Raw genomic sequence first — 25,954 nt, forward strand, 5'->3', positions numbered from 1 at the left:
TATTGCAATCTCACAAAACAGTGAAATCCGTATTTACCGTTTACATTATTATGACTCTGTAAACAGCGTTCCTCGCTGAGTCAAGTAGGGTACTATGGTTATTTTCTTGTTTTGTATGTTTGATTTCTTTTTACTTGTCTTTTATTCTTAACTTTTTCCCAATCATTGTATCAGATCTTTCATATGCTCAGCCTTTGAGTTTTATTCAATGGTTCATACTTATCAAATAAGGTCTCAATTCTGTTTTCCTCCTAGGACTGCCCATCTTCCTGCTCTGAGTATAGACTTGGCTGCTCTCAGTGTGTGCTGTATTCTGATTTGAGGTTCTCCCTTTTTGATTTTTCTGGTTGAATTACTTTCTGAAGCTTTTAGGATCTCCTCTTTATTTTTGGTCTGGAACTATTTTTCCCTTTTAATCCTTCCTGCTAGGTTAATACTTACTGGTCACCAATAATGAAACATTTCTAATTCTTAAAGAATATTATTAGTATGCCTCTTTGTTTTCTTGTTTTTACCTCAATTTGCATACTTTTATATGTAAAAGTGTAAAAGTTGGCAACTCTCATGATTGTCGGAGTGTACTTATTGGTGTTTTCACTGGGAATTTACCAGTAGAGTAAGTGAATGCATTTTTCATTATTATGAAAGTGACAAGCCCCATTGTAAGAGAATCTATCAAGCACATGTAGTTAGCCTTTGCAAAATGCCACATTCTAGCATTTACGTCCTCTGCGCTCTGTACCTGGATTTATCATAGAGCAGATGTCTTAGAATTTGGTTGCGCGTCCCTTTTGGTGTCCTCAGATGTTGCAACATGAATTATGGTCCTTAATGATATATTGAGTGCTTAAAATAAATCCTTCAATAGATCAGATAGCCCAAACCATCTAAAACTCAGGAGATTTTATATACAGATATAGATATGTATTTCTTTTATCAAGTGCATGGTTGCCCTTTTCTATTTATTTTCGAAAAGAATTTGGCTTTCTTCATTTCTTGCACTTCTTTGCTGAGCACTTACAATTCATTTTTCAGTCATTGACCAAATTTATCATATTGTGATCTTTGAACCATAGTCTAGAATATCTTTTTTTAAATTCATTTATTGTTTTCATGAGAGTGAGAGACAGAGAGCGAGAGAGAGAATGAAAGAGACAGTGTGAGAGCAAGGAGAGAAATACATGCACCCTCAATGGCGTCCCACACCATAATACCTTCCAGATTTCCCCACCATCAGGATCATGGGGGCATATGTGTCCTGCATGTCCAAGTCGATCAAGGAACTGAACCTGCCATGTTCCGTGTAGGTCTAGCTTCTCTTGCAATGCCACTGAACTAGCCCGGTAGTTTAGAATGTTCTTTGCTGAAATTGTCTCTACTATATATTTCATATATGGAAAATGATTTTTTCCCCTAAACTCATCTTTCTTTTCAGCTTAGATTGTCTGAGGCAGGAGAATGATCATCCATACTATTTAGGGTCAGTCATTTACTCTTTCCTGGAGCTAGTTTTCCTCTAATCTCAAAAATAATTGATCTTTTCATACAAATACTGCTCTGTAATGTAGAGAGGGGCTCTCTGGGTAGAGTGAGAGTCACCAGAACATCTCTGGTGGGTAGATGGAGGTGTCAGATTCATCATAGAGAGCCCAGCATCTGAGCCAAGAGGTTGACCAGGTATGTAAAAAAAATCAGGGACAACTGGGGACTGGAGTAGTGGTAGTGGTGGTGTTTGAACGTGAGTGCAGAGAGGAATATAGAGGACCCACCCTGCCTAAGGTTTCTGGCTTGCTTTCATGTCTCGACTTAATAGTAGGTGTTAATGGGTCAACAAACTTCTTTTGGTTTTACTGGTTTCTGTTTTTGTTTGTTTGTTTCATTTTCTAACATAGGATGTGTTTTTCCAGGTTTAAAGTAGGACATTTAAAACCTTCTGGCTCTGTTAGTTCTCTATGTAAAAGACTGTCACTAGATAAAAGAAAGATTAATATTTGTCTAGGTGGATCTTCATGGCTCCTGAGACCTAGTGATATCAGGGGAATAAGCAAAATGAAGGTTTTCACTGATAATTCAGCCACCAACCCACAAACTCCAGTGGAGAGGCAAGGGAGGAGGCCTCAGATGACATCTTCATAGCTCCTGAGAACTAGTGATTTCAGGGGAATAAGGGAAATGAAGATTTTCCACTGATAATTCAGCCTCCAGCCCATAAACTCCAGTGGTAGGAAGACTTTCAAGCCTCCTGTCACTGTCTCTGTCTCTCTACCTCTGTCTTTGTCTTCTCATTTTTTGGTAATTTTTCCTTTTAAAATTTTTTAAGGTAAAGCATTTTCTTGGCTTTCAGCCCCTTCTCTCCCTTTATCTTGTTAATAATCTCCTCTCCTCCTCCCAGCACAGGAGAGGTAAGGGAGCAGTCCTCAGAAGATATCTTCTTGGCTCCTGAGAACTAGTGATTTCACGTGGTACACTTGCATGCCACTTGGTTTTCTAATTTTGGCCTTTTTAAGTTCTTTTTTTTTTTTTTTTAGTTTTTACTTCTCTTTTTCCTCTGTTTCTTGGTTTTTTTTTTGTTGTTGTTTCTCTCTCTCTGTTTCCTTTTCTTTATGCTCCTGGATGCTCAGATTGAACTTCAAGTTTGGGAAGAAACACACTTTCCATCAGATGACTAGAAATCACCACAGGATACAAGAAATATGGGAAAACAAGAAAATACCTCTTCTCCAAGGGAAAAGAACAACTCCGCTTCGTCCACCAACAGTTCAATGGAAATCATGGAAATGTCGGATAAAGAATTTAGAACATTCATAATGGTGAAACTTAGAGAAATGGAAGAGAAGAGAGACAATGAACTGCATAAGAAAAAGAAGAAAGGAGCTGATGAGTTCTGGGAGGTGAGGTAATTCTTGCAAGATCTAAAAGAGGAATTACACAATTTACAAAAGAATCAAATGGAACTCTTAGAGGTGAAGACTATAATACGGGAAGTCAAAATCTCTCTTGAAAGTATTAAAAGTAGACTAGACCATACAGAAAATAGACTCTCAGCTGTAGAAGAGAAAATTGCTGGCCTAGAACAATCCACCACAAAGACTGAGAAAATTGCCCCAAAATTTGAGAATAATTTATGAGAGGTACTAGATACCATCAAACATCCAAACATCCAGATACTTGGCATCCCAGAAGGTGAAGAGACCCATAAGGGCATTGATAATCTATTCCATGAAATCCTGCAAGAAAACTTTCCAAACCTAGAGAGGCATTCAAATATCCAGTCATAAGAAATACGAAGGACCCCAAATAGAATCAACCCAAGAAGATCTCCAAAACACATTATAGCCAGACTGACCAAAATCACAGACAAAGACAAGATACTAAGATCAGCAAGAGACAAACAGCGAGTTACCTACAAAAGATACCACATCAGACTAACAGCAGACCTCTCATTGAAAACAATGTGAGCAAGGAAAGAATGGGAAAATATATTCAAAGTGTTAAGGGAAAAGCAATTTCAACCAAGAATACTGTACTCGGCAAGATTATCCTTCATATTGGAAGAAAAGACAAGAACATGCTCAGATAAACAAAACCTGAATGAATTTACCAGCACTAGACCAGATCTCCAAGAAGTTCTCAAGGGAGTGCTATGTCAGGAAAATTAAATATACTCACACAGAAATAAGAGTTCAAAAACTAAGAAAATAGCCAACTTAATCATAGGGACAAGTCTGGAGTTGAATATTATATCCCAGAATTCAACAGGGAAGATCGAACCACAACAGAAGATAAATTAAGTACATGAGACTGAACTGGTGAAATGGCATTCTGTGACTTTTGACTAAAATATTGCTGCTTTTCTTCTAGGCTTTGTTGTCCAGTTTTAAGAATTTTTGTCCTGTCTTGAGTTATCAATAGGTTCATGTGCCTACTATTTGAACAGATTACTAACCTGTTTTCAGGCTTTAACTTTTAAGCAAATTTCCTTACCAACTCAAAACTGCTTTTCTTAAAATTACCAGCTGAACTCACTTGAAAGTAGTTAGATTATTTAAGAAATTGTGTGATAAATAAAATGTAGGGGGAAAAGGAAGGGAAGACAACTGTAGTCACCAGAGATAGTGTGAGAAGAGGGCGGGAAAGGGCAGAGGGTCCGACATAGGGGTAAATAAATAAATAAAACTAGAAATGGAAAATTACTGATGATAACATACATGATTAAGCCACTATGCTGTATATTCTGGATGGGAAACCACTTTTTGTATGTTGTGACAATGATTAGGGGATGAATGTAAATTAATCAATTTTAAAAAAAGTTTCAAGAGAAAAAAAAAACTATGAAAACTATTTTTCTTGAAATTAAAGAAAAATGCATATTTGATGACTGCAGTAAGCTATATAGTCCCAGCTAGGTGCTACTTTATAGTATGTTCATTCTACTCACTGAGGTTTATGCTAAAATCAGACTTGTGTTCATGGATATGATATATATCAGCTGTGCTGCTATTGGAAGTATTTAGATGAATCAACTTCATTAGCAAATAAATAAAATGGGGGAAAAAGGCATAGAAAGCAACCATGGATACCAGAGACAGTGTGGGAGGAGGGTGAGACACGACAGAGGGTGAGAGATAGGGAATCAAGGATGGCAAAAATAAAAAAATATACAGGAAAGAAGAAATGGAAAATTACTTATTGATGATAACACGTATGTGATGTGCTTGACTGAGCCAATATACAGTGTATTCTGGATGGGAAATCTCATTTTGTTTGCTGTAATGATGTATAGTGAATGAATGTAAATAAATAAATTTACATAAATAAATAAATAAAATATTTGTCTAGGTGAATTAGCAAACAAATTATCTCACGGCATTTGAAAGTTGAGAAATAGAAGAAGTATATAAATTTTTCTTTTTTCCATGATGCTAACCAACATTTTAAAGCCCTTAAATAAATCTGGATTCTGAGTTATAGCAAGGGAACCCCACTGACAAATCTACTAGTTTGCTGTCATGACAACCTTCACTTGAAGCTAATTAGACAATAACTAGGACACCCAAAGAGACCAGTGCTGGTCTGGAATAGGATGGGATTGCCTAATTCCTATAATGTATATATTTATTTCTTTTACAATATAGATTTGTTGGTAGATTATTGAATGTAACGTTCAAAAACGTGCTTTCAGTTAATGTGAGGGGGGTAGTGAATTTTTTTCTTTGTCACACCCTCATCTTCCCTTGTTTTTGCCTTTTCCTTTTTTTTTTTTTTTTTTTTCCAAATCTTTAGGGTCCAGAATAAGCCAAGAGCTCTAGAACACAAATATTAATTTAAGATGAACTGAGACAACTGCAGACAATGTTCCAATCACTTCTGGCTTAAAATCCTAGTATGTCCTTCTAAAATGAAATCAGAATGACTAAGTTATTTTACCCTGTCATTCACAGCCTGAGGGGATGGGCAGAAAATATCAGGATATGAGATATGCAAACCATCCTGATTTTAAGATGCAACACCTATTTTGGAATGATAGATACGGAAAACTTAAATCATGTTTGCTAAGTCATGTAAAGTTAGTGCAGCAAGCATTCATAGGATGCTCGTACTGTACAAGGTAATTAAAATTAGTGAGTGCCATGAAAATATTAAGAAAATACATTGGAATATTAACCATAATTAACAAGTTCTGTCTGAGAGACTATTATGTGCAAAAGTACTCCAGGCTCAGAGAGATAGGGAGGGCAGAGAGAAATCAATACAACCAAGCCACCATCATGGAGGAGCTTAATTACATGAGAGCGACCATAGGTATCTAGAGGTCATTCATAATCAGCCATCTGCCTAGGAGCCCTCTCTTATCAAAGGGTGACATTCAAAGAACATCTATCTGATATTCACAACCACTGAACATAATGGAAATTTTTATGGAGTCCCTCAGAGGAATATCGAAGGCCGAGTTCTTTCATAAAGTAAAACAAACTTTTCAGCCTTTTCCCCAACTCTTTCGTTCTTGTAGCTCTCTAGCACCCACAACAGGTGGCCAACATCTGTCTCATTTGGTTTAAACTTTAAAAAATTTCTCTCCAACTCAGACGTAAAGGTGTCTTGTGTCTTCTTTCTTTCCCACTCAAGCTCAGCTCTTTATTATGTAGTTCAACTTAGTGTCTCAGACTTATTCCAGTTTTCCTATTTCTCAGTTATCTAAATTCTGCATTGTATAGAAGGGTAATGTTGCCAAAATCCTTCCTGCTCGATGGCAGGGCTGTTAATGCAAACTATTATAATTTATTATGTTTAAATCTCATGTACATAGACCAGGCATATATGTACATATGTGTATGCTGAGAGAGAAAGAAAATTGAACTAGACAACTTGCCTTAATAACCTCGGTAGGGCCAACTGGTGGTGTGGTAGTTAAGGCATCCGGATCCCATATGGCTGACTCTGGAGTTCTAGATTTGGAGTCTGGAAAGACATGCTCAGCACATGTATGTGCATGTCCAACATCCCAAGAGGAGAAAGAGAGTTTCGAAAAGGGGTAGTGGCCTGACCATTCCCCATGGAAGGTGCTTTCACACTTTCTCCACTCCTCCCTCCCCATAGCAAGTGCAGGCACTCTCTAGTAAATTGAAAAAAAAAAAAAAAAGCTCAGGTATAGATAATAGCTATTTACTCACTTAAATGGTATATGCAGGATGTTATAGACCTTAGAGACTGACAGAAAGGTCAATTTTCCTCACAACCAAAATACCCTGTGCCTTTCATATATTATTTTGGCAGTTAGCTCTTTCTATGCCTCTTCCTCTCTCTTGACTATGGTTTTTGTTTTTTGTTTGTTTGTTTTTTGCTCAGGGATCTTATGCATCTTTGTATCTTGATTATCTAGCCCGGTATCTGAAACATAATGCCTCTTTAATACTTGTTTGTGCAAATTCTAGTTGGGTACCTAGGGAGAGAACTCATTCCAGATAGAGGAACGAATACAGCGAGAGATGAAATATGAAGTCGTGGAACTGTGTCTTATTTACAGATGACGATAAGACATCTGTTGTGGCTGTACAAGGTGAATGCAGAGGGACATGGGACTGAGATGGGTGGAATTAAGTGCTTCCTGCTCTCTAATCACCACTCTCCTATTCCTACACCATGAGCTTCAGAGCTTTCTTCGTGTCTTGTTCATCTCCTGCAATCACTCCGTGGTGTACAAGAGGCATCCAATAGATTTTGAGCAAGTAAATGGTGCCCTTTGTTCTGTAGGAAAGAGTTGTGGGAAAAGGGCGTTTTTGAGGGGGAGGTTGGAAAGAGATGGGGACAGCTCTCACCCGAAAGGGCATCCCACGATCCACCCCACAATTTGCTGAAACCACAATCATGGTGACATGTGCGGGAAACCCCTTCAGGGTCTGAAGGCTAGAAAACAATTAAGAAAGTTTTTGTTTGTTTGTTTATCTGTTTGTTTGTTTTTTCCCATGTTACAGGTGAAAGATGATGAGGACTTTAATTGTGTCCAAAAATGGGCTTTAATGTCTGCAAGTTACTCAGAAGTCCATCACTCATAGAATTAACACGTTTCTTTTAAGGGAGAAACAGCCAAGATTGTGCAAGGGTCACTCTGTGCTCTCCTGCCCCCTCGCCCACTGCAGCTTGCCTTCAGCCATTTTGTGACTAGGATGGATGAGCTCTGTGTCCTCCCTGCCTTCATTTCTGTGGTAGGAAGGTCACATGAGGTGCTCATAGCCCCAACTTCGAGTGAACCAATTTCAGAATGTGTGTATGTGGTTTACTTCAAATAATGCCAGAGTAATAGAATGTTGTTGAGGTGAAGTTTCTGTTTGATAAATGTTGAGACAGGCAGTGGAAGGAATTTATCAGGTAACATTGCTCTCTTCATCTGTTATATGAAATGATTAATGACCTAGACAGTGTCATTTTGCTTGATAGCTCTTGATGAAATCATGACATTAACTCATCATGGCTGTTATTGAAACCTTTTACGTAGAGAGAAAACATACTTTAGCCAGTCCTAGGAACTCTATTAGAAATACAGAAATATAGATTAAATAAGAGGACAGTAGGAGTGGATACACCTTCCCCTTTGTCGGGAAAAGAAGTCCAGTGGCCAGGAGGCTGGGTGAGTGTCCCACCTGACCTCCATTTTTCTTTGTCCCATTGAAGTTGGCTTACTTTCGCCATGGTCATTTCCTGTTCTGTTCATGAAAAACTGGAGCTGATTTCTCTTTTGCTTCTTTCCAGTCCAGTTCACCTTTAAACTGTGATCAGAATGACCTTTCTGAAGCAATCGCCATCGTTGTTCCCTAGTCCAGTCAATGTCCTACATAATAAAATCCAAACTCCTTACTGTTATATGACCTGTTATACATTTACCTCTCCAGTCTGTTTCTACCACTCTCACTGCCATGCTTCCTATACATGTCTACGTAAAGGCCACGTCAGTTTCCTATGTTTCTTGAATGCCAACTGCTCATTGCTTGCTGGGCTCTCTCCCCATAAATGCCATTATCCCCACTTTCTACCCACTAGGAAATCTCACTATTCTTTCAAGGCTCAGTTCATATGTCCCTTCCTCAAGAAGTCGTCCATATTTTGCATAATATTAGGAATGATTCTCTCCCAGCTCTAGGGTCCTATAACATGTAACTACCTGTGTTCTGACTACATTCTACCTGATATTTTACTTGTTTATGAATCTATTTTTAATAATTGTTAAATTTCTTGAGAAGAGGGTCTATTTCTTCATTGTATGTCTGCTACACACACACACACGCATGCACACACACACACATGAGTTTATTTATTTTTTTAGAGAGAGAGAGAGATAGGTTCCCTCTACATAGTCCCCATACTGTATTCTACCTCCAGCCTCAGACAGCCCTAGGTCCTGAGAAGAATTCTTGTACCCACCATATTCAAGAAGTTCTCTGGACACAAACTGAGAACCCTCCCATGTTGGTCAGTCTCACAGAGTGCTGGAGTACTTCTGAGTCACCATCTGGACCCAAAAACACCAAACATAATATCTTGACTATGTTTGTTGAATTGAATTAGCTATAGTTTGAGAACTCTAAAATTTCATGTTTTCCATGTTTATGCATTTATTAAAAGCTATAACAAGATTTGGAGGTGAGAGTTCAATTGTTGTTTGCATCTTTATTTTAACCATTATTGCCCAATTATAGTATAAAAATTAATGCATTTTTATCATTTTAATATTCTGAATACTAGTATATATATGTATTAATACTATCATAAAAACGAATTGTTGCTTCCTTCAGGGCTGGATGCTGACAACATTGTGAAGTAGGCATAGTTTATATCTGACAGTCTAGTAGTCACAGCTTTTTTAGTTGTAAGGAAGGACAAAACTAAATACTTGTACAAATAAATCAGATTTTAGGGACACAGTGTTTATCAGAATGTGATAACATTGCCAACAACCAAGAACACTACCCAGTGGGCCTTATGGAAAATGTGACTGTAGGGTCAGGAGCCACAGGGCATGTGAACTCTCATCAGCTCTGGTTCCTCACATCTGGCCCATGACTGTCCCTCCTTTGTGCTCATAGGGCAGGTACTCACTGCAGTTCTCCTCTGTTGTTCTTCCTTGTGTGAAATCATAACGATAGGGAGTTCTTTCAACCCTGCCTCTGGGTAGGCCCCTCTTAGACTAGATGTGTACACGTAATAGCTATGTCCATCGGAGGGGCTGTGGCAGTGTCCTTGACAGTAGGCAATGTGTTCGTACAGTTGATCCTCTCCCTTGTTTTTCATTCACTTTTCCTATTATTTCTCCCCAGTTTCCAGTCATTCATTTCTGCTCAAACCCCTTTCAGGGATTTGTGTCTCTTTAATATTGGACTCACTTCTCAGAAGAAAAGTAATTTTTCAAGTTTGCCTTGGGGAGATAGGTTACTTATTATTCCTCTGTAACATATGAATTTTAACAGTGAATATGAAAGAATCCTAAAATAACATATTATTCACAATTAATTGCAGATCTTATATATTTATAGACATTCTGTATCTTTTCCAGTTACCCAAATTGCTTAAGGTATTGTGATTTCTAAGGCCCTCTGTCTCATCCTAGGAACTAGGATTAGGCAATGATGTGAGAAAAGACAAATGAACAGTTTGTAATTAAATAAATAATATTTTACCAAAAGTATCAGCCTCACTATATTGCCTTCTTCTTTTTTCCAGAACATGATTATTGAGTGTTGCTCTGAAATAATAGCTTTGTTTTTGAATGATAGAGAGCTCACGCCGCTATCTGAGGTATGTATCTCTCTTTAAAGATGTATTTGATTCACTCATAAGTACGATTATTACTATGGAAACGCAGAAACAATCTAATTATAAGTATCAAGGGCCTTACCCTCTGTAATTAATGTGAAAAAGTGATAAACATGAGTTTATAATAGGATATCATTTTGGTTAAAAATATTCTTTGTAGAAACAATTCAACAACTTCAGAAAATTATGAAGAAGGTCCTTTTAAAATCACTTCAAATCTATTATTCAGAGAATAACTCCTATGAACATTTGGAGACTATCTAGAATTTTCCCCTTGTATAGATAAACTTGGATTTGTACATCAATGCGATTATATTTTACATGCATTCTGTAACTTGCTTTTTTATTGAACAAAAATATCATGGAGTCTTTTGATGTGAAAAGTCTGCTTTGTCATATTTACTGCCTGCCTAATAGACTCTTTATGTATTTATTGTTCCAGACACTATTTACATAGCTAAATCTTTATCGATGGGTCAAATTGATTGACTGGGGTAGGCACATATTTCTACGTTATTCCTTACTCCTATGTTATCCTTCAGAGCTAATTCTTAGGAGTTGGATTTTGGAGTGAAAAGATACACAGTATATACATTCTCACTGTATATTCTCCATAATACTCAATTTGCCATTTTAACCATATTTAAGTGTACAGTTCGGGGCCATTATGTCTACTCATGGTTTTGTGCAACCATTGCCATCATCTGTCTCCAGAACCTTTTTATCATCCCATCAGAAATTTTATACCCATTGAAGAGTAACTCCTCCTACCACCTACCCCACCCCCAGCTCCTGGTAACCTCTATTTGACTCTCTAAGAATTTCCCTATTCTAGGTACCTCCTTTAAGTGGAATTATACAATGTTCATCCATTTGTGTCTGGCTTATTTAATTTAGCATAATGTCTTCAAAATTACCCATGTTGTAGCATCAGTATTTTACTCCTTTTTAAGACTGTATAACACTCTGGGACCAGCAGATGATGTAATAGTTACATCACTGGATGTTGTTGACCATGGTTCAAATCCTGGACTGGGAGGCTTAAAACTCACACTGGGTGTGTGTGCTTGCATGCCCAAAGTCCTGAGAGAATAGAAAAGAGGGGACTACAGCATGGCCATCACCCTGGAGTGGGGCTTTCTGTCTCTCTGTCTCTTTCTTCCCAGTGAGTGCACATGCCTTGTAGCAAAAATCTCTCTTAAAAAAAAGACTGAATAATAATCTATGTAATACTACATATTTAGAATAGTATTCTAATAATTATATATATAATTAGGATAATATTATATATACATAATTATAAACACAATAATTGTTTGCCTACTTATCTGTTAATGAGCACTAGGGTTGTTTTTACCTTTAAATTCTTAGATATAGTATTGTTATAAACATGGGTATGCAAGTACCTGTTCAAGTCCTTGCTTTCAGTTCTTCAGGTTCTATATCCAGGAGCAGAATTGCTGGATTGTGTGGTAATTCTATGCTTATCTTTTTGACAAGCTTCCAAACTGTTTTCTTCAGCAAGTATACAATCTTATACTCCCACCGACAATGTCCAACAATTCCATTCTCCACATTTAAGCAACACTTATTATTTTTTCTTTTTCTTTTCAGAATAAAACTCATATTAATGGGTATAAAGTGGCATCTCATTGTGGTTTTGATTGCATTTTCCTAATGATGAATGATGCTGAGCAATGTTTAATGTGCTTATTGTCCATTTGTATATCTTCTTTAAAGAAATATCTATTTGGGAACCAGCAGTTAGCGTAATGGCTATGTTGCTGGACTCCCACGTAGTCGACTGTGGTTCGCGTCCTGGACCCGGTGGCTTAAAACTCACGCTGGGCACGTGTGCATGCGTGCCCAAGATCCCGAGAGGAGAATGGAGGAGAAGGGATTGCGGCGTGACCATCCCCTCTGGGAGGTGATTTCTCGCTTTCTGTCTCTATGTCTCTGTCTGTCTGGCGAGCGCATATGCCCTATAACGAAAACCTCTCAAAAAAAAAAAAAAAATCTATTTGGGGACTAGCAGGTGGCATGGTGGTTAAAGTGCTGGACACTCCCACATGGCTGAACATGGTTCAATGTCTGGACCTGGTGGCTTGCTTTCTTACTTTTCCTCTCTCTTTCTTTGTTTTTCCCTCTGGTCAAACTAAAATAAATGAATGAATAAATAAACATTAAAAAAAAGAAACGTCTATTCAATCCTTTGCCCATTTTCAAATTGGTATGTGTGTTTTGATATATAACTTCAAATGACTCTCCAGAAATGTTGCATCAATATCCTATCAGTGGTAAATGAGAGGACCAGTTTACCCGATACTCATTTAAACCAGTTCTCCTCCTCTGTTCCCTCCTGCTTTTTCTTTTAATGGTTGTAAGTCAGACAAGTGAAAAATAACATATCATTATTTATTTTTAGAACTAATATGGCCAAAAATAGTACATGTGGTTTTTTGGCAATTTTATTTTCTCCTTTTGTGAAATGGTATTCATCATTTAGTTTGTCAACAAATATGTAAAGGAACTGTCTGTCAGGCAATCCCTTCTAAGCCCTGGAAAGCTAGCAGTAAATAAGCACAGGGACCCCACTCCAGTGGAACTGGCATTTTAGTGGAGAGAAGTAGTAAACAAGTCATTAAGCAAGATCTTTTCAGAGTATGTTAAGTTCTATGAAGGAAAAAAAATAGAGTGGTATGTTAGAACTGAGACTGACATATGACAGGCTGTGAACCACATCTGGTATCTGCCTATTTTGTAAATAAAATTTTGTTGGACCATAGCTTTGTTCATTTGTAGTTTAAAAAAAAATTAATTTGCTAGAGGGCATGTGTGTTTGCCCAAGAGAGAAGAGAAAGAAAGAGAGAAAATAGGTGAGAAAATAGCCCCTGTTGGCGGGGGGTGGTTAGGGATTTTGGGCATGCACACATACGCATCTGGCATGCTTTCAAAGCCGCCAAGTCCAAGATTCTAACCACATAGTTGGCTGTGTGGGATCAACTGCCTTAACCACCATTGCCACTGTCTGGTCTCATATGTTCATATCTGATCTATAGCTGCTTTCTGGCTATAGTAGCAGAATTGGGTATTTTCACAGAGTTTATGTGGCCTGCAAAGCCTACCTCATTTTACCTCTGCAGAAAAAGTTTGCTGACCTGTTTGATCAAGAGTACAGAGGATGAGGTCACAGAATAGATAGGGTGGTCTGCAGAGGTGACATTGAGGTAAGACCTGAAATATTACAGTGGCCTCCCATTAGATCACTGGCTTTTCAGAGACAGAGATGATGCCACATTCATCTTTGAATTCTTGCACTGCCTTGGATATCACGTCCCTCAGTCCCTGCTTTGTGAGTTGAATTGAATTTGTTTTAGTTTTGAGCACTTGAAATTTTATCTTTCCTCCTTTTTTTTTTTTTTGAGAGAGAGAGATTTTTGTTATAGGACACAGGCACTCACCAGAAATACAGAAAGTGAGAAATCACCCCCCAGGGGGACGGTCACACTGCAATCCCTTCTCCGCCGTTCTCCTCCCGGGATCTTGGGCACACATGCACATGTACCCAGTGTGAGTTTGAAGCCACTGGGTCTGGGACTTGAATCGTGATCAGCCATGTGGGAATTCAACAACATAACTGCTATGCCACCTGCTGGTCCCAATCTTTCCTCTTTTTAAAAATAAATTTATTTGACTGTTTATGTCCTTTTCCCATTTTTCAATGGGAGACTTGATTTTTTTATTAGAAAACATGTAGATTTACTGTAGCAGACATCAATGAAATCAGCTTTAATTTTGTACAAACTGTGGCTGCAGGTCACACAAAAAAACGATTTGTTATGACAAGATACATAATGAATCAAGTCAATGGGGTTTGGCTTCTGACAGATTTGGTTAGAAATTTCAGTCTTCAGTCTTTTAGGCTATGTGACCCTGGCAAGTCTCTAAGCCTCAGTTTTCTTGTGTGTAAATTGGGATTGTAACACCACACTCTCACAGTTGTTATGAGGCTAATAATAACACCACACTCTCACAGTTGTTATGAGGCTGAAACCAAATAATACATTATAGATATTTGTCATAGAGTCTGTGCAAATAAATATTTAGTAAATATTCACTATTGAATCATCATCACCACCACCCATGAATTCTTCATCACGTAAACTCAGATTATCAAGGTCTACATTTGCTCTGAAATAGTGACTGACAAGGAGAGAAGGGGCCCAGTGGATCCCAGTGGTATAGGCTCACCCATCTTAATGGAAAGTGCTGGGACCAGCAGACAGTATAATGGTTATGTCGCTGGACTCCCACGTAGTTGACCATGGTTTGAGTCCTGGACCCAGCAGCTTGAAACTCACACTGGGTGTCCGTGCTCAAGATCCCCAGAGGAGAAGGGATTGCAGTGTGGCCATCCCCCTGGGGGGTGATTTCTCGCTTTCTGTCTCTCTGTCTCTCCAGCAAGTGCACACACACTATCACAAAAATATCTCTAAAAAAAAAAAAATGAAAAGAGAAAGTGCTTGTCATTGAACTCTGTTGTACTTCTACTGAAAGCAAGGCTTATCTCATAGCCCTGGGATGGGACATGGGCATGTCTCAAGAAATAACTTGTTAGACATACAAAATTACATGCTCTAGTGAAGCTGTTTTTGGTTGACAGTGTGAGATCATGCTGTGCAATTTGGTTTCTTACTGAATACACCTATTACAAATTACTTTTGTCTGTATTACCTCTTCCTAATGAAAATAAATATTGCTGCACACAGCTTGTGACAGAAAGAAACTGAAATAGCAAGGAGATGAAGGAAGGGAATGATCCCCATGCTAGCCTTCTTCTTGATTAATCACAGGATATCAGTGACCACTTCTGGTAAAGCGACAATAAAAAGCATTCCTTTAATTGACTGCGCAGTTTGGAATTATTGTAGTTTCCAAGTTGTCAAGTAGACATCAAGCGCAATGTTGAAACTGCTCTTCCTGTTCTTGTTATGACTGACCACAGGAATGACTTAAGCCCTTTCATACAACTGCTTGTCAATAATTATTGACTCCAAGCTGCATACAGAACATTGTTAGAGATACTTTCATTGTTGCAAGGGCAACATAGCTGAAAGTTTTTGTAGTCAGCTAAATTAAATATTTTCCTATTGCTCACACATATGAATTAAACTGACTAGAATTCTGCAGAATCAGTATGGATAAAGGATTCTTGGGAGCAGACCCTGATTTGAAGGTGGAAAAGGATACTCTAGGCCATTATACAAGGAGATTGCAGAGTACTTTCTTTTTTAGCTGCTGGAGTTTGTAGGATTTTTCTTTCTTTTAGTTCAGAGATTTTATTTCAACCTAGCATAGTACCTGATAAACAATGATAATAGTCATTAAAAGAAACACTATTACTACTAGTAATTATAATAATAGTTAATATTTATTGAGCACATGGCATGTGCAGACATTAAGTGCTTTAAATACATTATACCGTTAATAGAAGAACCTTATAAAAGTGGGTACCATTATGATCTCCATTATAGAGATGAGGAAACAGACACACAGGAAAGTTAAACCACATGCTCAAGGTCCCACTATTGCTAAGTGGAGGAGGTAGACATGGAATACGAATCTGCTTAGATCCAGGATCTGCATTTTAAACTAACCCACATCCAGGGAATATTTTACTAGAATCATGAGAGCAAATGCTACAGGTTGTTGGGGGGTGAGTGAGAGGTGAGAAAGTGAGGGTAAGAAAGTCAAGGTTACAATTGTAGGTTAACCTTTAAGGTTTGAGAAGAGAGCAGAACAGTCAGAGGGGTTCACGCAATCAAAAAGGAGCGTTAGGATAGAGCACTCAAAGGGGAAAGCGCTAGTAAGGGCAGGTTATCTTTACAGGAGAGAGGACGGTGATGGAGCAGGGCCTTAGGGAAATGGCAGGGAGCAGAAAGACACCGACAGCACAGTGAGACAGGCCTAAGGAAAAACACTTGTCTCTCTAGGTCTTTAGGCAACAGGTCAAAGCACAGAAGGATGTAAGTTTATAAAATTAGGGTGGGAGAAGGTAGGGCATTTCACCCAGCGGTTTAATTTTTTTTTTTTTTTTGGTAACATACATGATTTGAGAGAAAGAGAGAGAGAGGGAGACAGAGATTCCTAACAGGATCTTCATACTGTCGTCCAACTCCAGTCTCTGCTGTTCTGGATCACTGGCACACATACATGTGCCCTATAGGCTTAGGAAAGCTCCAGGATGTGAACTAGGAACCTTTGCCACGTGGGTTCAGGTGTGTGACCACTGTGCCACTACCTGGCCCTGACCAGTGGCTTTAATTTTCCCAATGAAGTAGAGACGAGATTATCTATCGTTGGAGTAGGATGGAGAGTTGAGGGCATGGTCTTCTAAAGAGAGACAAAGATCTTGAATTTCATAATCATTGTCACGTGATGGGTGTTCCCTCCAGAATCAAGGACAAACAGGGGAATTGAGGGTCACCTTGAGATTTAGAAGTCACACACATATTGGAGCGCCAGACTTCTCACCCTGTGATTCTTCTCCAGCAGCTCTGAGCTTTCTCAGTACAGGGGTGGAAGGTGGTAAGTGTGGCACATTATATTATTATTATTATTATTATTATTTTGAGAGGTTTTCGCTACAGGGCGCATGTGCTCGCCAGCCAGACAGAGACAGAGAGACAGATAGCGAGAAATCACCCCCCAGGGGGTATGGTCACGCCGCAATCCCTTCTCCTCCATTCTCCTCTCGGGATCTTGGGCACGCACGCACACGTGCCTGGCGTGAGTTTTAAGCCACCGGGTCTGGGACACGAACTGCGGTCGACTACGTGGGAGTCCAGCGACACAGCCATTACACTAACTGCTGGTTCCCAGCGGCACATTATTTTATCGCGCAGATGCGAGAGCACAGGGGCACACAGGAGGTCAGAGTCCTACTGACACGGCTGACAGTGTGTGAGAACCTAAGGTGGCTTATCTCATAATAAATAAAACACACCTCTCCTTTACTCCGAGAAAGCACCACTGTGGCCTGTTGTCTGGCACTGTTTCTCAAGCTCCTGTTTAACCTAAAAAATCTTAATGTTAGTTAAGATTTTTATCATTATATATATTATTACATATTATGTAATATATTATTGTGCTCATTATTATTGTGTACATATTGTGTACATTATTCATATGCATTCCTTTTTAAATTTTTTTCAAAGAATTATTTTATTTAACTTTATTTATCTATTTATTTATTTATTTATCTTATTTGATCAGAGAGGGATAGAGTTAGAGAGAGAGAGAATGAGAAAACAAGCCACCAGGCCCAGGACTCAAACCATGCGGTCCACCGTGTGGAAGTCCAACACTCTTAACTGCCATGCCACCTGCTGGCCCCTCATATGCAATCCTTTTTTACATAGTTGAATTTCATATTTTCTCCTTTCTGATTTATAGAATTACTATTTTTTGATGTTTATGATCAGATATTGACATCAACCACATACTGGTCAATAACATTATTATTCTACCATGTTAACATACCTTAGTCTGTTTAGTCGTTTGTTGACACCTTTAATTTTGTGTCCAGTGTATTGATTCAATCATGTGACTACCTATACCTTATCACCCTGTGACCTCCTATGATTCCTACTTGTCAGCTGGAATGAGTGTTCCACATGTTAGCTTCTGATGTTGTGCTGAGTTATCCTGTACAAATAGGTAATTATTCATCTAGTCTATATTAACCTAACTCAGACTGCCGCCTCAAACCCATGGTTTCTGTCTCCATACTTAACAATTTTTATCAAAATGGGACCAGCTGTTGGCGTAATGGCTATGTCACTGGACTCCCATGTAGTCAACTGCGGTTCGAGTCCTGGACACGGAGGCTTGAACTCATGCTGGGCACATGTGCATGCATGCCCAAGAACCCAAGAGGAGAATGGAGGAGAGGGGGCTGCGGCGGGGCCCTCCTCCCTGGGGGCGGGGGGTGATTTCTTGGTTTTTGTCTCTCTCTTTCTGGCAAGCGCACGTGCCCTATAGCAAAAAAACTCTCAAAAAAGAAAATATGTTATAAAGATGGAGTTCCATATTTGTCTCTCCTGCTAGTGCAGACTGGGTCTTAAGTAAGAAGATTGGATCTTACTGTGTTTTTGTTCTCAATGCTTTGCCCAGTGTCTGGCCCCCAGCAGGATTTTAGTAAATGTTAAATGAATGAATGATTCATGACGGGTCTTGCAAAGATCGCCTCTGGCTGCAGTCCTAGCTCTGCCATTAAGAGTGACTTTGGGCCTCTCCATTTCAGTCATTTTTACAGCAAACGGTTGTGAAGTGCGTCCTCTGTACCAGTCATTAGACTAGGCACCAGGATGCCAGAGTGAAAGCCAGAGCCTCTGCTTTGAACATGGCCTGCGCTTTAGTTGGGGAGACAGAACTACAGGGTGGAAAAAGAGGCTTGACTTGAGACAAAGATTGAGTACTATTCCTTGGCTCTTCTGTCGTCCTTGTGCCATAACTCTGAAACGGGTGAACTTCTTTTGCCATATTTTAGAAGGGTTCACTAGTTCTCTCTATGAAATTAATGTGTCCTATGATTAAAAGCTGCTTTGGAAAATGACCAGTCAGTAATAAAGTATCCTTAGGAAGTTACAAAAATGGTCAAAGGCATTTGTGGAAGCATTCTGCTCTGATTGGGGGAAAAAAAAAAAATCTTTGGAAGAAAAAGCAAAAAAGTCCCAATTCTGATAGTAGGCTCAGTGGTAAGGGAATGATTTATGGTTATGTTCATGAAAATGAAGAAAATCCCTAACACCTGGATACAATGAGAAATAAGGGGAAAAAAGGTCAACCCAGTTGACAAGGTGCAGCTGAGTACAAGGCACTGGGCTGAATCCACTGGAGAAATCAGAGATGAGAAAGACAGAGTCCTGGGCCAGCCCATGGCACGGTGGTTAAGGCAGCTGGATCCCATGTGGCCAACTGTTTGGTTAGAGATCTGGACACTGTGGCTTAAGAAATGTGCCAGGTTTGTATGTGCATGCCTGCGTGTCTGAAATCTCGAAAAGAGGGAGAAATGGCAGAGACGGGATTGTGCTGTGACTATTCCCCATTTCCGGGTGTTTTCTCACCCCCCCCCCAATGCTTTCTCTCTATATATGACTCTTTCTCTGTCTGGGAAGTGCACAAAAATAAAATAAAAATTTAAAACACCAAGTCCTTGCCTTGAAGGAGCTCATAGTATAGAAAGAAGGGATGCGCTGATGCTTACATATGGAGAAGACAGTGGTCGTGGTTCTAAAATGGGTGGCTGCTCAAAGATGGGTAAGAATAGGAGTGGGCTGTGGTTCAGTGGTAAAACACAGTGCTCAGTGAGGATGATGCACATGGGAAGGTTCTGGATTTGCAGCTAAAGACCTCCCCGAGTAAGGGGAGCATGTGTGTTTGTGCCTACAGTCCAGGGCTAACTGAGGCTGGGTACCTAGGGGTGTGAAGACCCTGTTGGGAGTGCTGTCTCTCTCTCTATCTCTCACTCAGGGAAGAAATACATACATAAACTAAAGAAGATATCTCTCACTTAGGGAAGAAATACATACATAAACTAAAGAAGAACTAAGATGAGAATGGAGTAAGAGAAGTTAACAGACCTGCTCGGAGTCACACAGCTGATAACTGTCAGTCCAAACTGGCAGACTCCAGAGCCTGTTGTTATCATTATACTGAAGCCAGTCCTGCCCAGGTCGGAGATTCTTGACCATCCAGGTGGAAGAGCTACATTAACAATGTGTCCCTGAGGGAGAGTTGGGGGTCTGGGTTTGTGAAGGGGTGAACGTGGTGAGTGTCTGGAGAGATACATTGCCCTGCTCCAAACCCAGACTCAGCTCTGCTACTTTCTGTTGGCTTGTCAGAAAAGTCATGCCACATTTTTGCATAGAAAAACAGAAAAAATACTCATGACTTTTCTGACACCCCAATGGTTGTGAAAACTTAGACAAGTTGTCTAACCGCAGTGCTTCAGTTTTCTGCCTCACAGGGATGTCATGTGAGTTAAGCCATGTAAGTCTCTCAGAACAGTGCCATGCCAGGCACACACTGAGAAAAATGTCAGTTGCTATCATCAAGGGGCTACCTGAGTTCACCTGGAATGAGATCCTTGTAAATTGATTTGTGTCCCCTAAGAGTAGCTGTAAGTAGAAGAACTGCAGAGTGACTGAGACAGAGACTGAGTACATTCCCAAAAGAGGCTGGAGTAAGGTAAGCACTAGGCATGGCTGAACACACCATGGTTTTATCTCTTCATTTATTTTTAGTTTTTTGCCATAGGGCATGTGCCCTGGCCAGAGAGAGACAGAGAGAGACAATGAGAGGGAAAGTGAGAAGTCCACTCTCTAGGGAGATGGCCCACACCACAATCCCTTCTCCTCTTGGGATTTTGAGCATGCACGCACACACGTCTGGCATGATATTTAAGCCCACTGGGTCTGGGCCTTGAACTGCAGTCGGACATGTGGAAGTCCAGTACCTTAACCACCACACCATCTGCTAGCCCCTGGGCACACCATTTTTAACCTCACACATTCCTGTTCTCATCTATTCATTTTTGTTTGGTAATAAAGCACCCTGAACTTAGTAGCATAAAAGAACTACCATTTTATTAGGAGTCTGTGAGTCACCAACTGCGAAGGGCACAGTGGGACAGGATGACTCTGCTCTCTGATATCTGAGGCATTCACTGAGAGAAGACTTGAAAGTTGGGAATAATTCAGTTGCAGAGGCTGGAGGCTGGAGGCTGGAATCACTGAGGGCTCATGGAGTCTGCTGCTTGATGCTGGCCGGTGGCCATGGACTTCTTTCTGGGAGCTGAAACACAGCTTTGGCTGTGGACCAGAATGTGACGTGTGATCTGTCTTGGCTGGGCCTCCTTACAGCATGGAGGTTGAGTTTCAAGAGCGAGCCTTCCTGGAGAACTGGGCAGAAGCTCTGTCACTGTTTATGCCCTAGCCTAGAAATTACATAATGACCCTTCCTGACTTGTCCCATTCAAACAGGTTTAAAGTTGGACATAGCCTTGGGACCAGCAGTTAGCGTAATGGCTATGTCGCTGGACTCCCATGTAGTCGACCGTGGCTCGAGTCCTGGACCTGGTGGTTTAAATTCATGCCAGGTGCGTGTGTGTGCATGCCCAAGATCCTGAGGGGAGAATGAAGGAGAAGGGATTGCGGCGTGGCCATCCTCCCTGGGGGGTGATTTCTTGCTTTCTGTCTCTTTGTCTCTATCTGTCTTTCTGGCAAGCGCACGTGCCCTATAGCAAAAACCTCTCAAAAAAAAAAAAAAAAGTTGGGCATAGACTCTAACTCCCTATGAGTGGAGTGTCGAAGTCAGATCATAAGCAGAACCTTGGGTTTGGGAGTTGTTGCAGCTGTTCTGAGATAACACAGTCGGCCACAACATCCAACAAAACTCCCAACTCTAGGCGCATTGCTCCTTGGAACAGAGGCTACTCCCAGGAACCTGCTTGGACATTTTTAAAATTCTTCAATAACCATCTCCAAATATGCCAGGAAACTCTCATGGAGTTGTGGAGTGCATTGGCACTGTCAGAGTAGGATACAAACTAGGTGGATTCACCAAGCACCCTTTGAAACAACCTAAGAATCTTTGTGGGTGCTAGGTGGGGTTGCACACACCCCTGTTTATGTGGGACAGCTTCCACTTGGCTTTGGTTATGATATTAAATCCTAGAGGATGATGTTAGACTATTTAATTCCTTTGGGTAATTTTATTGCTTTACTGTGTGCCTCTTGGTTTCTTTCTAACTAAACCTCCCATGTGGCAGATAGTAATGACAGTCCTCTCTAAACTGTCATGGACAGCATTAAGCACAAGGTTTCACATATTCAGCAGCAGGTATTTACTAAGTATTAAAGAGTTAATTATATTAATATCTGGTCATGTTGAGAGTTGCATATTTTCTTTCTATCTTTTTTTTTTTTGTACCTGCCAAGAGCCGTCCGAATAGATTTTATAACCATCTAGAATTACATCTTTTCTCTGTGAGACATTATCATTCTGTCCTCAAGTGAAGAGTATCCTTTGCATGTAAGTTCATGAGCCATCCACTTAATATTCTTATATGCTTTCGAAGACAATGCCAGATGACATTAGTTCCACACTGCTTTTAAAACACAACGCTGACTTTGATTCCATCCAGTTGCTGTTCAGTTCTCACTGTCAAATTTGGCTAAGGGAGAAAGAAAAGCCCTTAAGAAAAGGCCGGGCTATTAATGTGCTCTTCAAAATGCTAAGAAAAGGCTAAGCTGTTTATAGCATTTCCAAAATGCTCATCTCTTCGAGATTTGCCTGCAATAGTGTCAAGGTGAAATACGCTCTCGTTCATCAAGGGACCGAGAGCCTTTGTGTTATCTGTGCTCACAGTACCAGTCTTGCTTTTGTTAGCCGTGCAATTTAGGGGTATAATGATAGTTGGATACAGTTTAAAGCAAGATATCATCATGAATCTGATGATATGCATTTACTGTAAAAGCGATGAGAAGAGCGTGCACACCGTGATTAACCAAGCCTGGCTTCATTCTGGTTACAACTGCATTTCCGTCTCAGAGGGACAGTTTCCTGAAGTTTAGTCACTTTATGTAACTTCAGATGAGGTGAGAGACAGGGGTATCATTAGCAACTCTGTCCATGCCTCTCTGTTTTGCTGAAAATCTTGTTAGATGTTTAGTTTTGTTTTCTTCATTAGGTTTACTAAACCGAATGTCTTGATTAAACAGCTGGATGCTTAACAATGGAATTATATGTTCATTTTAGGGAGATGTTTGTTTGTTTTGCCCCATAGAGCTGAATCAGTTGGAAAACTTTTGGAAATTCTCCTGACAAATGTTCTTTAACTAAACATCCAAAGAAGGAGCAGGTGTAAAAATTTACCCATTTTCCTTATTTGCTTTGGATTCAGCCATTTGAGGTTTTTGTGCCAATTCCACCTGTATCTCAGATAGCTAGTGCCGTTACATTCTTTCCCAAACCACCTGCGGTAGCCCAGGAAGGTGGGGGCAGCGCTGGGCACTTCCCCTATGGGCAAGTCATTAATCTTTGAAAACCTCAGGTCAATTTTTAGATTCTGTTGAGGGTTCCAGAAGCAATGTGTCTTCGTGCATAAAAACGTGGTTCAGTTCTTGATTCCACTCCTTATTGGTTGTGTGATTACAAGCAAGTAGGCTTTAGTTTCTTGTCTGTAAGTCGGTGGTCACTACTCCTTTTGTGAGATTGTATTAGAAACAATACCGAACACATTTAAGATAGCACCAGTATAATGCCAGTGGTAGGCATTCAATAATACATCATCATTCTTACCTTTCCCAGACTTAAAAAAAAAAAAAAGGTGAAATGAATCATTTGTTTGTTTGACCATAGCAATCTTCTTTTTAATTTAATTTTATTTTTTTAAGACAGATTTTTTTGCTATGGGGTGCATGCATTCACCAGATAGACAGAGAGGGGCAGAGAGACAGAAAGCAAGAAATCATACCGCCCCACGGGGGATGGCCACACCACAGTTTCTTCTCTTGCTCTCCTGTTAGGATTTTTAGCACGTTTGTACACACACCCAGTGTGAGTTTTAAGCCACCGGGTCTGGGACTCAAACCACAGTCACTACGTGGGTGTCCAGCAACGTAACTATTACACCATCTGCTAGTCCCAGCCATCCTCTTTTTTTTTTCATGATTTTTTTACCCTATTTAAATGTTTGCTAATTTTCAAAGAGTACATGGTAATTTAATAGTTGTACCATTAATGTCATTTTTCAACCATCCTCTTTCAATTCAGCTTTTTATTTTGAGATAATTGCAGAGTCACATGCACTTATAAGACATAACACAGAGAGGTACTCTCTACCCTTTACCTAGTTTTTTGCCAAGGAAGACAACTTGCAGAACTGTAGGACAACATCACAACCAGGATATTGATATATGTACAGTCAAGATACAAAACCTTTTCATCCCCGTAAGGATCCTTTCTGTCACTCTTTTATGGCCACACTCTCTTCACTCATGCCCATTTCTTTAACCCCTGCCAATCACCAATTCATTCTGCATTTCTATTTTTTAATTTCAAGAATGTTATATAAAAGGAATGACAGGGCAGGCCCTGTAGTGAAGTGGTTAAGCACTGTGCAGATAAAGTCAGATCCCACATGGCCAAATCCTGGCGCTGGTGAACTAAAAAACACTCCAGGAATGTGTGTACCCAAGGCCCTGACAGGAGAAAAGGAGGAAAAAAGACTGTTGCAGGACCAGGCCCCCTACTGAGTGGGGGAATGCTCTCTTGTTGTCTCTCTCTCTCTTATCTATGCATGTGCCCTTTGGCATTAAAAAACAAAAAGGAATCACACAGTATGTGACTTGTTGTCTCTCTCTCTCTTATCTATGGATGTGCCCTTTGGCATTACAAAACAAAAAGGAATCACACAGTATGTGACTTTTGGTATTGTGTTATCCTGTTATTATCTAGCATAATCCCATGGAGAGAGCTATCCCTTAAAAACAAAACAAAACACTTATGAATATTGACACGTATTATTTTGACAACAGAATTAGCAGCAGCCAAAAGCTCTTGAGGCTGCGCCTGCTGCGCAGGAAGTAGCAGGGCTCCATGGTGGACGTTCTGCTCCACCTATCCTACCTTCCCCCTCAGCCTCTCCTGCCCTTCCTGTTCTTTTCTTGCCTTTTCCTTATTACTATTAACTGACAAAGCTCATTGTTCAAGGAAGATCTAGTAAAAAGTTAAATGAAATAATTCATGTGAAATGTCTTTGTAATATGTAGACTGGGTTAGACTTCCCATAAGAAATTGGCAGTCGGTCTCGGCCACCTCGGAAGAACGGTTTGCAGCCGCTGTGCCTTACACTGGTGTGAATAAAGCAGTCAGCGTGAGCGGGATTTCCTTCCACACTGTGCACACAAGGTCTGCCCTCCAGTTTGCTACTGCAGTGGGAGCCGCTAACTCACAAAGCCCGGCGAGCTTTGATTCTCGGCAACAAAGTCCCAGGAACAGAATGCAAACCTCAGTGCATGTCCTTTATAAAGTCTTTGCTCTAAAAGATAGCCTCCTGTTCTAAGCTGCCAGAAGTGAAGCCCAGTGAGCTTCTCCATGAAAAAACATCAAGAAATGCCAAGTGTTGTTAGAACTCTGGAGTTTTCGTGCTGTACCCCAGGTCAGAAGCTCACAGGCAGACCCCGCAGAGCCCTTTAGGAGGGAACCCAGCTACGGGTACCCACTTACAACATTTATTCTATGACTTTGCTGCTGAGATTCAAAGCCCTGACCTTTAAGTGGAGTTAAACCTTTACTCTGATGGAATTTCTACCATTCAGAGACACAAGGAAGGGAGAATAAGCTTGCCAGAGTATAAGGTTTAGTCAGGGTCGAGCAGACCGCAGTGCTAAGGAGCAGGCATCAAGTCTCAGTGCCAGTAAAGCCTCTTCCTTTTCCATGCAAAGTCCACTGTGGCTGGGCAACTCCCTTGCCTCTCATGACTGTGCTGTCTGCACCATATAAAAACCGCGACAGGAGAAGAGAGTGAATTTCACGGGATATTTTCACATGGGGTGACCATCCATCCTAGTTTGTCTGACAC

At 40.2% G+C, this 25,954-nt stretch overlaps 1 protein-coding gene across 1 annotated transcript in view; it reads left to right on the forward strand.

Moving 5' to 3' along the window:
• The window catches only part of CFAP54 (cilia and flagella associated protein 54), a 347,206-nt gene extending 321,557 nt beyond the window's left edge, over window positions 1-25,649 (forward strand). The window contains exons 67-70 of the mRNA XM_014590242.1: window positions 10,213-10,287; window positions 23,273-23,363; window positions 25,143-25,281; window positions 25,532-25,649. Of these exons, the coding sequence (XP_014445728.1) occupies window positions 10,213-10,287; window positions 23,273-23,363; window positions 25,143-25,281; window positions 25,532-25,649 (423 nt within the window). The remainder of the gene's footprint in view (window positions 1-10,212; window positions 10,288-23,272; window positions 23,364-25,142; window positions 25,282-25,531) is intronic.
• The last annotated feature ends 305 nt before the right edge of the window (window positions 25,650-25,954 follow it).

The sequence above is a fragment of the Tupaia chinensis genome, unplaced genomic scaffold (genome assembly GCF_000334495.1).
Source record: "Tupaia chinensis unplaced genomic scaffold, TupChi_1.0 Scaffold000423_1, whole genome shotgun sequence".
Taxonomy (NCBI): domain Eukaryota; kingdom Metazoa; phylum Chordata; class Mammalia; order Scandentia; family Tupaiidae; genus Tupaia; species Tupaia belangeri.